The 13,122-nt window shown below is 45.2% G+C and overlaps 1 protein-coding gene across 1 annotated transcript; it reads right to left on the reverse strand.

Annotated features, from left to right (window-relative positions):
* Positions 1-1,359: 1,359 nt before the first annotated feature.
* LOC142917900 (uncharacterized) lies at positions 1,360-7,765 on the reverse strand. The gene is made up of 2 exons (XM_076062242.1): positions 7,729-7,765; positions 1,360-2,602 (listed from the first exon to the last, which is right to left on the reverse strand). The coding sequence occupies exon 2, from the start codon at positions 2,572-2,574 to the stop codon at positions 1,360-1,362; it is 1,215 nt and encodes a 404-aa protein (XP_075918357.1). The 5' UTR covers positions 2,575-2,602; positions 7,729-7,765.
* Between the last annotated feature and the right edge of the window lie 5,357 nt (positions 7,766-13,122).

Here is a 13,122-nt window from a genome sequence, read left to right on the forward strand (position 1 = left end):
TGACGGTACATGGCCCCGTCCATCGTTCCTTTGATGTGGTGAAGTTGTCCTGTCCCCTTAGCAGAAAAACACCCCCAAAGCATAATGTTTCCACCTCCATGTTTGACGGTGGGGATGGTGTTCTTGGGGTCATAGGCAGCATTCCTCCTCCTCCAAACATGGCGAGTTGAGTTGATGCCAAAGAGCTCCATTTTGGTCTCATCTGACCACAACACTTTCACCCAGTTGTCCTCTGAATGATTCAAATGTTCATTGGCAAACTTTCTTGAGCAGGGGGACCTTGCGGGTGCTGCAGGATTTCAGTCCTTCATGACATAGTGTGTTACCAATTGTTTTCTTAGTGACTATGGTCCCAGCTGCCTTGAGATCATTGACAATATCCTCCTGTGTAGTTCTGGGATGATTCCTCACCGTTCTCATGATCATTGCAACTCCACGAGGTGAGATCTTGCATGGAGCCCCAGGCCGAGGGAGATTGACAGATCTTTTGTGTTTCTTCCATTTGCGAATAATCACACCAACTGTTGTCACCTTCTCACCAAGCTGCTTGGCAATGGTCTTGTAGCCCATTCCAGCCTTGTGTAGGTCTGCAATCGTGTCCCTGACATCCTTGGAGAGCTCTTTGGTCTTGGCCATGGTGGAGAGTTTGGAATCTGATTGATTGATTGCTTCTGTGGACAGGTGTGCTCCTAATCTCAGCTCGTTACCTGTATAAAAGACACCTGGGAGCCAGAAATCTTTCTGCTTGAGAGGGGGTCAAATACTTATTTCCCTCATTAAAATGCAAATCAATTTATAACATTTTTGACATGCGTTTTTCTGCATTTTGTTGTTGTTATTCTGTCTCTCACTGTTCAAATAAACCTAGCATTAAAATTATAGACTGATCATTTCTTTGTCAGTGGGCAAACGTACAAAATCAGCAGGGGATCAAATACTTTTTTTCCCTCGCTGTAGATGCCACCACCACCATCTGTTGCGCGCCGGTTGAACTTACGACTCTCGGTACGAGCAGCTGCAAGTGGACATACGGACCAGGTTTGTTCGCATCTCTGAAAGTTCGTAAGTCGAATGTTCATAAGTAAGGAAGTCCCTGTAGTAATGTTCGTACATAGAGTACATGCTGTGATGTCCGTAGGTAGGGGAATCCACGTCGTAGCGCTCTTAAGTATGGGAATCTCTGAAGTAATGTTCGTAAGTAGGGGCGTCTCTATAGTAATGCTTGTAAACAGGGGCGTCTTGCGGTAATGTAAGGGAATCCCTGCAGCAGTGATAGTAAATAGAAGAATCCCTCTGGCGATGCTCATAAGGGAGTATCTGCGGTAATGATTGTAAGTAGGGAAGTCCTCGCAGTAACGTTCATAAGTAGGGGATTATCTGAAGTGATGTTTGTAAGTAGAGGAGTTCCCTGCCTTGGTGATTGGCTTCACTTCTCCTCCATCTTGCACCCTGAGTCAAACGGGGAGACGCGGCCGCGACCTCCCCGAGGCTATCGTCGTCGTCCCCGCCGCCGCCGCCACGCCAGGCGTTTTCTATCAGCTTGAAAATAACGAGATCCGACTCTGTCCAGGAGGAGCCCCCTCGGGTCGCGTCGTCGATGGCCTCCGAGGGGAGACCTCCGAGAGTCGACGACGTCGAAGTGGAGGCGGTGGAGGAGGTCACGGCGGAGGCGACGTCAAAGATCCGTTCCCAGGGGTCCCCTCCGTCGGAACACGGCAAAGCCTCGTCTCCAATCGACTCCATGGGAGAGCACTTGTAGCCTACGTCCTCCACCTCGTCTAACTCATCACACGGGACACGCTCCCCCACCTCGTCTAACTCATCACACGGGACACGCTCCCCCACCTCGTCTAACTCATCACACGGGACACACTCCCCCACCTTGTCAAACTCATCCCACAAGACACGCTCCCCCACCTTGTCAAACTCATCCCACAGGATACGCTGCACTTCATCTTCCACCTCGTCTAACTCATCCCACGGGACACGCTCCCCCACCTCGTCTAATTCATCACATGGGACACGCTCCCCCACCTCGTCTAACTCATCACACGGGACACGCTCCCCCACCTTGTCTAACTCATCACGCGGGACACGCTCCTCCACCTTGTCAAACTCATCCCACGGGACACGCTCCCCCACCTTGTCAAACTCATCCCACAGGATACGCTGCACTTCATCTTCCACCTCGTCTAACTCATCCCACGGGACACGCTCCCCCACCTCGTCTAACTCATCACATGGGACACGCTCCCCCACCTTGTCAAACGCATCCCACAGGACACGCTCCCCCACCTCGTCTAACTCATCACACAGGACACGCTGCACCTCATCGTCCAGCTTGTCGAACTCATCCCACGAGGCACACTCCAGCTTGTCTAACTCATCCCACGGGTCACGTTCCACCTGCTGTCCCTCCTCCTTTTCCTCCGCCTCTTCCTCCTCCACCTCCTCCTCTTTCTCCTCCACCACCACACAAAGCCCTTCCAAGGTAACGCTCCGCTGGGCTAAGTGGAGCTGGGTGTGAGCGCCGCCGCCGACGTGGTGAGTCTCCACGTCGTCTGGAAGATCCATTGCTTCAACATTCACGGCATTCTCTTTCCTGGGGGGCGGGGGGTTTGTTTAAAATAAAATATAAGAGTTATTATCATGCTCTTGGTAAAGTCATGTAGGTAAAAAATAAAACAACAAAAATCACGACGTTTCGGCCACAACACAAGCAGCCTTCATCAGGTGAAGGGACCAGACTTTCTCGAGGACAGCGCTGGAGTGAAACACAGCCACGCTCAGACCGTGACCTTTAAGCTGCGTGAGAGTAATTAAGGTGCCTTGTCATTATCTGTATCGTTATAATATCTTTATCACGATTATCCGTATTATCAGTATCTGTATCATTGTCATTATCTGTATCATTATAATATCTTTATCACAATTATCCGTATTATCAGTATCCGTATCAGTCATTATCTGTATCGTTATAATATTTTTATCACGATTGTCTGTATTATCAGTATCCGTATCATTGTCATTATCTATATCGTTATATCTTTATCACGATTGTCCGTATTATCAGTATCCGTATCATTGTCATTATCTGTATCGTTATAATATCTTTATCACGATTATCCGTATTATCAGTATCCGTATCATTGTCATTATCTGTTTTGTTATAATATATTTATCACGATCATCCGTATTATCAGTATCCGTATCATTGCTATCATTACGATTATCATAAATTGATAAAATTATCCTTGTTATCCTTATTGTTCATTATTGTTAATGTTATCATTGTTACCATTATTGTTCTTAATCTGTCATGATAATTATCATTATTAAACGAGGTCATTTAATATTCTTGGGTCTTTCGGTAAAGTCACTTAGATAGGTTCAAAGAAAATAACAAAAAAATGTTTTGTGTTAAAAAAATATTTTTGTTATTTCAAAATCAGTGAAGTTGTTAACAACACTTTAGGTGGGTAAACAAATTAAAGATTAAAGATGAATCTTGGAAAACATAAACCAAATAATGATTATTAGAGTTAAGCCAAGGGTCACCCAGAGGAGATGGAGCGAGATGGGTTGATCACGGGACCGAGAGAAAAGGATTCCATAGAGGAAGCCTATCGGCCGCCTTTTTTCCCAGCCACATGCGGTAGCAATAAAACGGCAAAGGGAGAGAACACGACTCCCACCGAGATAGACAAAGGTGACACCCGACCGCGAAGGAAGGAGCCAGGCCTTGATGAGACATCTCATCACCACAATAAAATAGAACAAACACACATACATCAGACAAAATAGGACAAAACTCAGCAACAAGAATAAGTCTTCTTTGGTTCTTTCGGTAAAGTCACGTAGAATGAGAATAAAACAATAAATTAATAAAATAAAATAACACAATAAAATTCTCACGACGTTTCGGCCACAACACAAGTGGCCTTCATCAGGTGAAGGGACGAGACTGTCTCGAGGACAGCGCTGGAGCGAACACAGCCAAGCTCAGACCGCGACCTTTAAGCTGTGTGAGAAGAAACAGAGCGCCTTGACAAAGGAATTAGCATTTGGTATTACCTTAGAGTCGCGGCATCTCTTCAGAAAGGTGAGAGACTCGATTAGTTGAGCCTTCTTATCCCGGAGTCTGTTGAATGATCTTAAGGTTATGTGGAATCCCTCCCCGTAGAGGCGGTTAAATTTCGATTTAAAGCCGCGACTCTAAGGTAATACCAAATGCTAATTCCTTTGTCAAGGCGCTCTGTTTCTTCTCACACAGCTTAAAGGTCGCGGTCTGAGCTTGGCTGTGTTCGCTCCAGCGCTGTCCTCGAGACAGTCTCGTCCCTTCACCTGATGAAGGCCACTTGTGTTGTGGCCGAAACGTCGTGAGAATTTTATTGTGTTATTTTATTTTATTATTTTATTCTCATTCTACGTGACTTTACCGAAAGAACCAAAGAAGATGAATCCTTGCAGTCACGAAAGCTTTAAAGAATAAGTTGACATTATAGGAATCTACACACTCGCTACGATAAAAAAACAGACTACAATCTACATAGTGGGTATTACTTCTCGTACATAATACTGATACTAACGTTATTCACCTTAAATTACACTACATCTTGCCATTTACGTGACTTTACAAAAACCATAGAAATTAATTCCAGCAGTCAAGAAGCTTAACCGAAACCAAGTTATACCTCTAAAACTGAGGACACCAATAAATTACTCTAGTATAACAGCACGGGTCCGCGGATACTGACAGGGGGACGAAATAAAAAAACCCCTAAGAAATACGTGGTGATTACAATGTTAAATCACAAATCTTGGGAAACATTAACCAAATAATAATTATGCATTATTAAACCGAGGGTTATCCAGAAAAGATGAGGCGAAATAGGTCACACACAACCAAGATAAACTGTATCCCATAGGAAAAGACCCTCCCAACCGTCTTTGTCTTCCCGCAGCACGGCATAGCAAAGAATGTAACGCCCAGAGCGAGGGAAATTACTCTTGTATTGCAGGGGGGCATCTGTGTTCCACAGATGAAAAGATGGCTTGGGGAGAGACACAGATGGCTTAATAAATGACACACACACAGACACACATACAACTCCCCCCCCCCCCCCACAACACAGAGCGAGATCATAGAAAGTTCCGGTCCTTTGTGAGAAGGCGAGTAGAGAAAGAAATTTTGGCATAAAAAGAGAGACACGGGCCATACATTGCAACACAGCTACCAGCGGCAGAAGACGGCGATCATCAGCTACCGAAGATGACCAGCTACCGAAGATAACAGCCAGCCACCGACGCAGGAGATCACCGCCGACGCAGAAGAAGACTCCGCAACTCATCCAGGATGGTGAGGCTCGCTGAGTAGCGACATGCTACGCCGTGCGAATTCAGCGCCGTCCGAAGAAGTATCGCTCGAAAATCATTCTGCTCTGGGCGTCGACTCACAAGAGCCACTGCAGTTCGAGCTAAGCTGACCAGAATTCCAGCGTCATCCATCGACGAACGAAAGCATCGTTCGTCGCCAGAGAGCCGGAGCCGGCGCGCACCAAGCAAGGGTGTCAGCTGCCAGCGGAAGAGCTGTGGGTGCTACCTGAAGACGGGATCATCGCGTCGTCCCGACTCTTCGGACTGGCTGCGGACCGAACTCCGGCCGCCCGTGTGAGAGGAGAACCCAGCTATCCGTATGACATGCACGCCGCCACACATTGCAACGCATCACCTGGCATCTGCTTGACGCAAATAATTGATCAACAACACATCCCCACTCAACCCATACCATGCCCACTCAACACATATACACGAATCATTACTAAGAAGACTCATGATAAGTGCGTCAAGTATCAACTGATAACGAAGAACACGGTTGCCATTGGGTTACGGGGAAACGGTCGTGTAGAAGTATTTTTAGTAGTTATGTTTCTTTTTGATTTGCATAAATATTATCAACGAATTCATTGATGAAAACTAAACGTTTAAAAACATAAGTTACGAATTCACACACTCACAGGGAGAACACTGCGTTGAAATCTTCCTTTGATCACAGAATCTGGCCCGTGAATGTATTGAAACCTCAGCCAATTAATGAGTATTTGCTGAAGCAGGCCTACTGCTGCACACCATGGTTTCAACATTTCGTTAACTTACGTAATCTTGCCCATGGATTCATTGCCGTATACGTTTTGCCTTCGGGATAAGTTTCTTTATTGCCTTCGTGCGAATGTCGTTGCATGATTTTTTTAAGGACTTTTATTCCTTTTGATTTAAAGCTTTCGTGACTACAGTAATTCATATTCTTAGCTCTTTCGGTAAAGTCACGTTGAAGGGAAACAATAAAATAATAAAATATATATAAAACAATAAAAATTCTCACGACGTTTGTGTTATGGTGGAAACGTCGTGAGAATTTTTATTGTTTTATATATGTTTTATTGTTGCCCTTCAACGTGACTTTACCGAAAGAGCTAAGAAGGACTTTTATTCCTATTTGCCGTATATGCTCATGTTACTCTGATGAAGCAATCGTTTGTTCCGGTACCCAGTAAACAAACGTGATCATTGAGGGTTAAATGTATGAATCCATGAAGCCTTAGCCAATTGATGAGTATTTGCTGAAGCAGGCGTACTGCCACACACCCTTGTTCCAAGACATTTCGCAATTACGTAATCTTGCTCATGAATTAATTACCGTGTACTTTGCCTTCAGGACATGTTTCTTTATTGCCTTCGTATGAATATCGTTGCACGAATTTTTAAGGAGTTTTGTTCCCTATCGCCGTATATGATCGTGTTACTCTGAGGAAGTAATCAATTGTTCTGGTACCCAGTTAACAAACGTGATTATTGAGGGTTAAATGTATGGATCAATGAGGGGAACATCTCCTGGAATACTGTGTTGACAATTTCAAGCATAAGAATTCGCATATTAGAGTGTTAAAGTTTTGTTTAGAAATTAAAATTGCTTAACACAGCAGTGTTTGAGTGTTTATTTCCTAAGTTAATTCTTAATTACAAGAACTGTATCCTGCAGTGAGATTTGAATTTGGAGACCTGAGATAACACACTAATACATAATCAGTAAATGTTAAAGCGAGAATAATTGTATCATAGCGATCGATAATACGAACCTAGACAACAAAGCCGAGCTCAATCTGGCATACTTACAGCACACCTGCATAACTTCATACAATTAATTGTATGATGCCGATTGATGATACGACCCTGGGCAACGAAGCTAAGCCTAATTATCATAACTGTATACATTAGCATAACAGCATGCATTCACATAAATTAATACGTCATATCTCCACTTAGCATAATTTATGCACATAATTGAAACATTAACATAACTTTGGATAATTACGCATAAAATTAAATTAAATTTTATTATTTACATCAACATTTTCATACAATAATCCTCAAATTAGTAAAAAAAATGCACTTACAGTTTAAGGGGTGACTGAAGATTTGCCATCTCACGATCTCTGTATAATTAAATTATTAAACACCTTAGGTGGGTGAACAAATTAAAGATTAAACCTTTAGGCCTAAGGCTTGAGGCCTACTAACCTGTTACTAGGCGAAGCCTGAATCCTCAATTACGTTTAACTTATAGGTTAAGGATGTTTCATGAGAACATTTATTACCGGAAGAAATCCGATTATCTATGAAGCTCTTCACCGCCGCACATACACAAAGACACATTTAAACGATTCTTACTTTTTTGGGTGACGATATTCCCCCACGTGCTAAGAGATTCTCTCGCTCCTCCCAAGGCTCTCAGCTCAACATCGCCTTTCCCAAGACGCCGATTCTGCCGAGTCGAGCAGAGAACTTTAAACTCCTTCACCACATCCGAGGAATCCAATAACCAACAACCCCCTCAACGTTAAACTTGTTTACAAAACATCGGGCGGTCACCCGTGGGTCAACCCATGTTAAATTGAGGTGGTGGGGGAGTGGGAGTGTAACCCCGTTTACAATCATCCTTGTCGGTAATATTATGATTGTCATTGCTATTTTCATTGTTGTTACAATTATTATAACTATTTTTTATTGCACTTAAAGGTGACTGCCAACCTACCATGGAAGATATCTGACCGTGTCTGTCGTTTGTGAGGGGGACGAGGGAGCCGACGGAGGGGGCCGACGGAGCCGAGGGGGCCGACGGAGCTGGGGGGGCCGGGGGGGGGGCAACGGAGCCAGGGGGGGCCGACGGAGTCGGGGGGGGGCCGACGGAGCTGGGTGGGGGCCGACGGAGCCGGGGGGGGCCGACGGAACCAGGGGGGGCGACGGAGTCGGGGGGGGCCGACGGAGCTGGGGGGGGCTGACGGAGCCAGGGGGGGGCCAACGGAGCTGGGGGGGGGGCGACAGAGCCAGGGGGGGGCCGACGGAGGTGGGGGCGGGGCCGACGGTGTCGGGGGGGGGCGACGGAGCCGGGGGGGCCGACGGAGCTGGGGGGGGGGCCGACAGAGCCGGGGAGGGGCGACCAAGCCAGGGGGGGCCGACGGAGCTGGGGGGGGGGGGGCAATGGAGCCGGGGGGGGGCGACGGAGCCAGCGGGGGAGCGATGGAGCCGGGGGGGGTGACGGAGCTGGGGGGGGGCCGACGGAGTCAAGGGGGGGGGGGGGCGGGGCGATGGCGCAAGCAGAGGGAGCCGACACTGACTTTCTCACACATCATACACTGACTCACTCACACATCATACACTGACTCACTCACACATCATACACTGACTTGCTCACACATCATACACTGACTCGCTCACACCATGCACTGACTCACTCACACATCATACACTGACTCGCTCACACATCATACACTGACTCACTCACATCATACACTGACTCGCTCACACATCATGCACTGACTAACTCACACCATGCACTGACTCACTCACACATCATACACTGACTTTCTCACACATCATACACTGACTCGCTCACACATCATACACTGACTCACTCACACATCATACACTGACTCACTCACACATCATACACTGACTCACTCACACATCATATACTGACTCACTCGCACATTATGCTCTGACTCACTCACACACCATGCACTGACTCACTCGCACATTATGCACTGACTCGCTCACACATCATACACTGACTCACTCACACATCATACACTGACTCACTCACACATCATACACTGACTCACTCACACATCATATACTGACTCACTCGCACATTATGCTCTGACTCACTCACACACCATGCACTGACTCACTCGCACATTATGCACTGACTCACTCACACATCATACACTGACTCACTCACACATCATACACTGACTCACACATCATACACTGACTCACTCACACCATGCACTGACTCACTCACACATCATACACAGACTCACTCACACATCATACACTGACTCACTCACACCATGCACTGACTCACTCACACATCATACACTGACTCACTCACACCATGCACTGACTCACTCACACATCATACACTGACTCACTCACACATCATACACTGACTCACTCTCACATCATACACAGACTCACTCACACATCATACACTGACTCACTCACACATCATGCACTGACTCACTCACACATTCTACACTGACTCACTCACACATCATACACTGACTCACCCTCACATCATACACTGACTCACTCACACATCATACACTGACTCACTCTCACATCATACACTGACTCACTCACACCATGCACTGACTCACTCACACATCATACACTGACTTTCTCACACATACACTGACTCACTCACTCCATGCACTGACTTACTCACACATTATGCACTGACTCACTCACACATCATACACTGACTCACTCACACCATGCACTGACTCACTCACACATCATACACTGACTCACTCACACCATGCACTGACTCACTCACACCATGCACTGACTCACTCACACATCATGCACTGACTCGCTCATCATGCGCTTACTCACTCACACATCATACACTCGCACAACCACTGACCCATTCACTCATCATACACAGGTTCACTCATTGTTTGCTGGCTCACTTGCACATCATACACTGACTCACTCATCATGCGCTGACTAACACATCGTGCGCTGACTCACACATCATACACTCACACTGCCACTGACTCGCTCACACAGCATACACTCGCTCACACATCATTCACTAACTCACTCTTCATACGCTGACTCGCACATCATACACTCACTCACGCTGCTGCTGACTCACTCATCATACGCTGACTCGCACATCATACACTCACTCACTCTGCTGCTGACTCACTCACACATCATACACTGGGAGTGTCGTGCTGCCAGCTATGGCTGCAGTTTTTTTGTCGTACGAATTATGTATATCGTTTATTGTTAAATTTAAATTCACAGTTCCTATGATTACTGTTGTTACATTGTTTTTACAGCTTTATTTTGGTGATTCGAAAACATGGTTAATCTAAATTGTCTTATGGTTGTTGTTGTTGGCTTGCACCACATTGATTTTAACACACAGCGTTTTAACATGTTTTTTTGTGTGGAATATTTGCTGGTTTATTCCAGAATGTTTCTGTTACGCATTGTCGCTTTAAGATGTTCTGTGTTCAAATTTTGTTTGTTGCGGTTGCACCCGACTTAAGAGCCGCATGGCTCACAGGGCTACACCTAATAAATGAAACTTGAAAACTTGAAACTCTCTCTCTCTCACGCAAATGCGACACAACGCAGATGATCGCCACTGAACGCTGCCACCGCCCGATGTCGACCACCACCCCCGGGTTGAAGTCTTCAAGTGGTTGTGCCCGTGGCCATGGCAACGGGGGCTGCTGGAGGCTCCACGAGGCTTGGAGGTCGTCGTCATGGAGATTTACAAACTCGTCATCATCATCGTCGTCGTCGTCATGGAGATTAACACTCGTCATCATCATCGTCGTCATGGAGATTTACAAACTCATCATCATCGTCGTCATCATGGAGATTGACAAACTCATCGTCATCGTCATGGAGATTGACAGACTCATCATCATCATCATCATCGTCTTCATGGAGATTTACAAACTCGTCATCATCATCGTCGTCATGGAGATTGACAAACTCGTCATCATCATCGTCGTCATGGAGATTGACAACCTCATCATCATCATCGTCGTCGTCATGTAGATTGATAAACTCATATTCTTAGCTCTTTCGGTAAAGTCACGTTGAAGGGAAACAAAAAATAATAAAGTATATATATATTATATATATTTTATTATTGAAGGGAAACAATAAAATAATAAAAAATATATATAAAACAATACAAATTATCACGTTTCGACCATAACACAAACGGTCGTCATCAGGTGTGTCGGTTTGCATTAATTTATTTATTTTAACGGTGCATTTATTTATTTATATTTTAAAAAACCGCCAGCGCCACGCGCAGCGATTTGGCAGTTTATTTAGAAGGACTAGTCCATCTATGTTCTGAAAAGAGGAGGGGGGAGACGAAAAATTAATGTATGCTGTCTGAAAGCCACTGTAAGCGTGAACAATCAATTAAGACCTGAAATAGTTTATCAAATCTTTCCAATGATTGCTAAGCCAGAATCCATCTTCTCGGTTGAAATTGTCTCTGTGCTTGTATATGTGGATAGCCTCATGAACGAATATCTCATGGTAGCCAGATGGCTTACAAAGAACCTGTCTTGGAAAAGTCAATGTCATGTGAGCCTACTGAATTATAACAATGATCTGCCACGGCCGAGGTGTTGGTCCTACCGTGTTTAAGGTCTGCTTTGTGTTCACGAATGCGGTCCGAGACATGACGTTTGGTTTCTCCAATGTAACTACTACCACAGAAGCAACTTCGTTTGTAGACACCAGGGTACTGTATGTCCGGAATCACATCTTTTACAGACGGAACCAGATCACGGATTTTATGTAATGTGTTGAAACGGACCTGGATCTTGTGTTTATTCAAGATTTTGGAGATCTTTTTTGTGATCCCCGCAATGTAGGGTAAAGTGATGGTTTTGAAAGGCTCCTCAAGAGGGTCCTTCTTCATGGTTTGAGTGATAGCTTTGCGGATTGTATAGTCGGAGTAACCATTAGCCTTAAGAGCTTGGTGTACGTGCTTGAGTTCACTGCCTATGTGTTCCTGGTCGGATATGCATTGGGCTCTATGATACTCTTGATGAGAGAATTCTTCTATGATGGATGGTGGTAGGAATCCGGTTTCAGATAAGCATCCGTATGGGTAGCTTTCCTGTAGACAGAGTGGCTCATTGAACCATCAGGTCTCTTTTTAATTAGGACATCCAAAAAAGGTAGCTTGCCATCTTTTTCGACTTCCATGGTAAATCTGATGGCTGGGTGTATGGAATTGATGTGGTCGAAGAATTGGTCTAGAGCAGGCCGGCCATGTGGCCAGATGATAAAGGTGTCATCCACGTACCTTTTCCATAAGGTTGGGTGCAGAGTGGCAGTCTGGATGGCGTCAGTCTCAAATTTCTCCATGAAAATGTTAGCTATAACCGGAGATAGGGGGGAGCCCATTGGGGCGCCCTCAGTTTGTAGAAAGTTCCATTCCAAGTGAAGTATGTATTGGTTAAACAGTCTCACCAGGGTGGGTACCTCAGTGTTTAGTCCTTGATGAACCAAGTCTTCAATGATTGCGATGGTGTCAGGTACAGGAACCTTGGTGAATAAGGAAACTACATCAAAACTGACAAGCAGGTCGTCTGGGGACAGGGAAATACCCTTGATTGTCGATACCAGGTGAGTAGAATTTTGTACCGCAGAGGTGGTTTTTCCAGTGAAAGGACGCAGGATATGAGACATCGTGATAATTTTTATTGTTTTATATATATTTTATTATTTTATTGTTTCCCTTAAACGTGACTTTACCGAAAGAGCTAAGAATATAAACATGTAGCTGTGATAACCAAACACATCTCCTGCAAAGAACTTGAAATTATGCTCGTGACAGATTCTATTAATCTTAATCATGGCATCCTGAGGGCACCCGGTCAGGCATATCTGCACGGTCAGAAACAAAAACCAAGACAAATGTTCAATTACAGTACATCTAGCATATGATACAAGAACCATCTTGGTTGGGTAAGTCATACAAAATGTAATTTCTATATTCTTTGG

This window comes from Petromyzon marinus, unplaced genomic scaffold (assembly GCF_048934315.1).
Source record: "Petromyzon marinus isolate PM22_M1 ecotype Great Lakes invasive population unplaced genomic scaffold, UKy_Petmar_22M1.pri1.0 PM_G_Scaffold_54, whole genome shotgun sequence".
NCBI lineage: Eukaryota > Metazoa > Chordata > Hyperoartia > Petromyzontiformes > Petromyzontidae > Petromyzon > Petromyzon marinus.

What these genes read in the sequence shown, in the direction of transcription:
- LOC142917900 (XM_076062242.1), bottom strand. Translation starts at nt 2,574, where the DNA reads ATGGATCTTCCAGACGACGTGGAGACTCACCACGTCGGCGGCGGCGCT.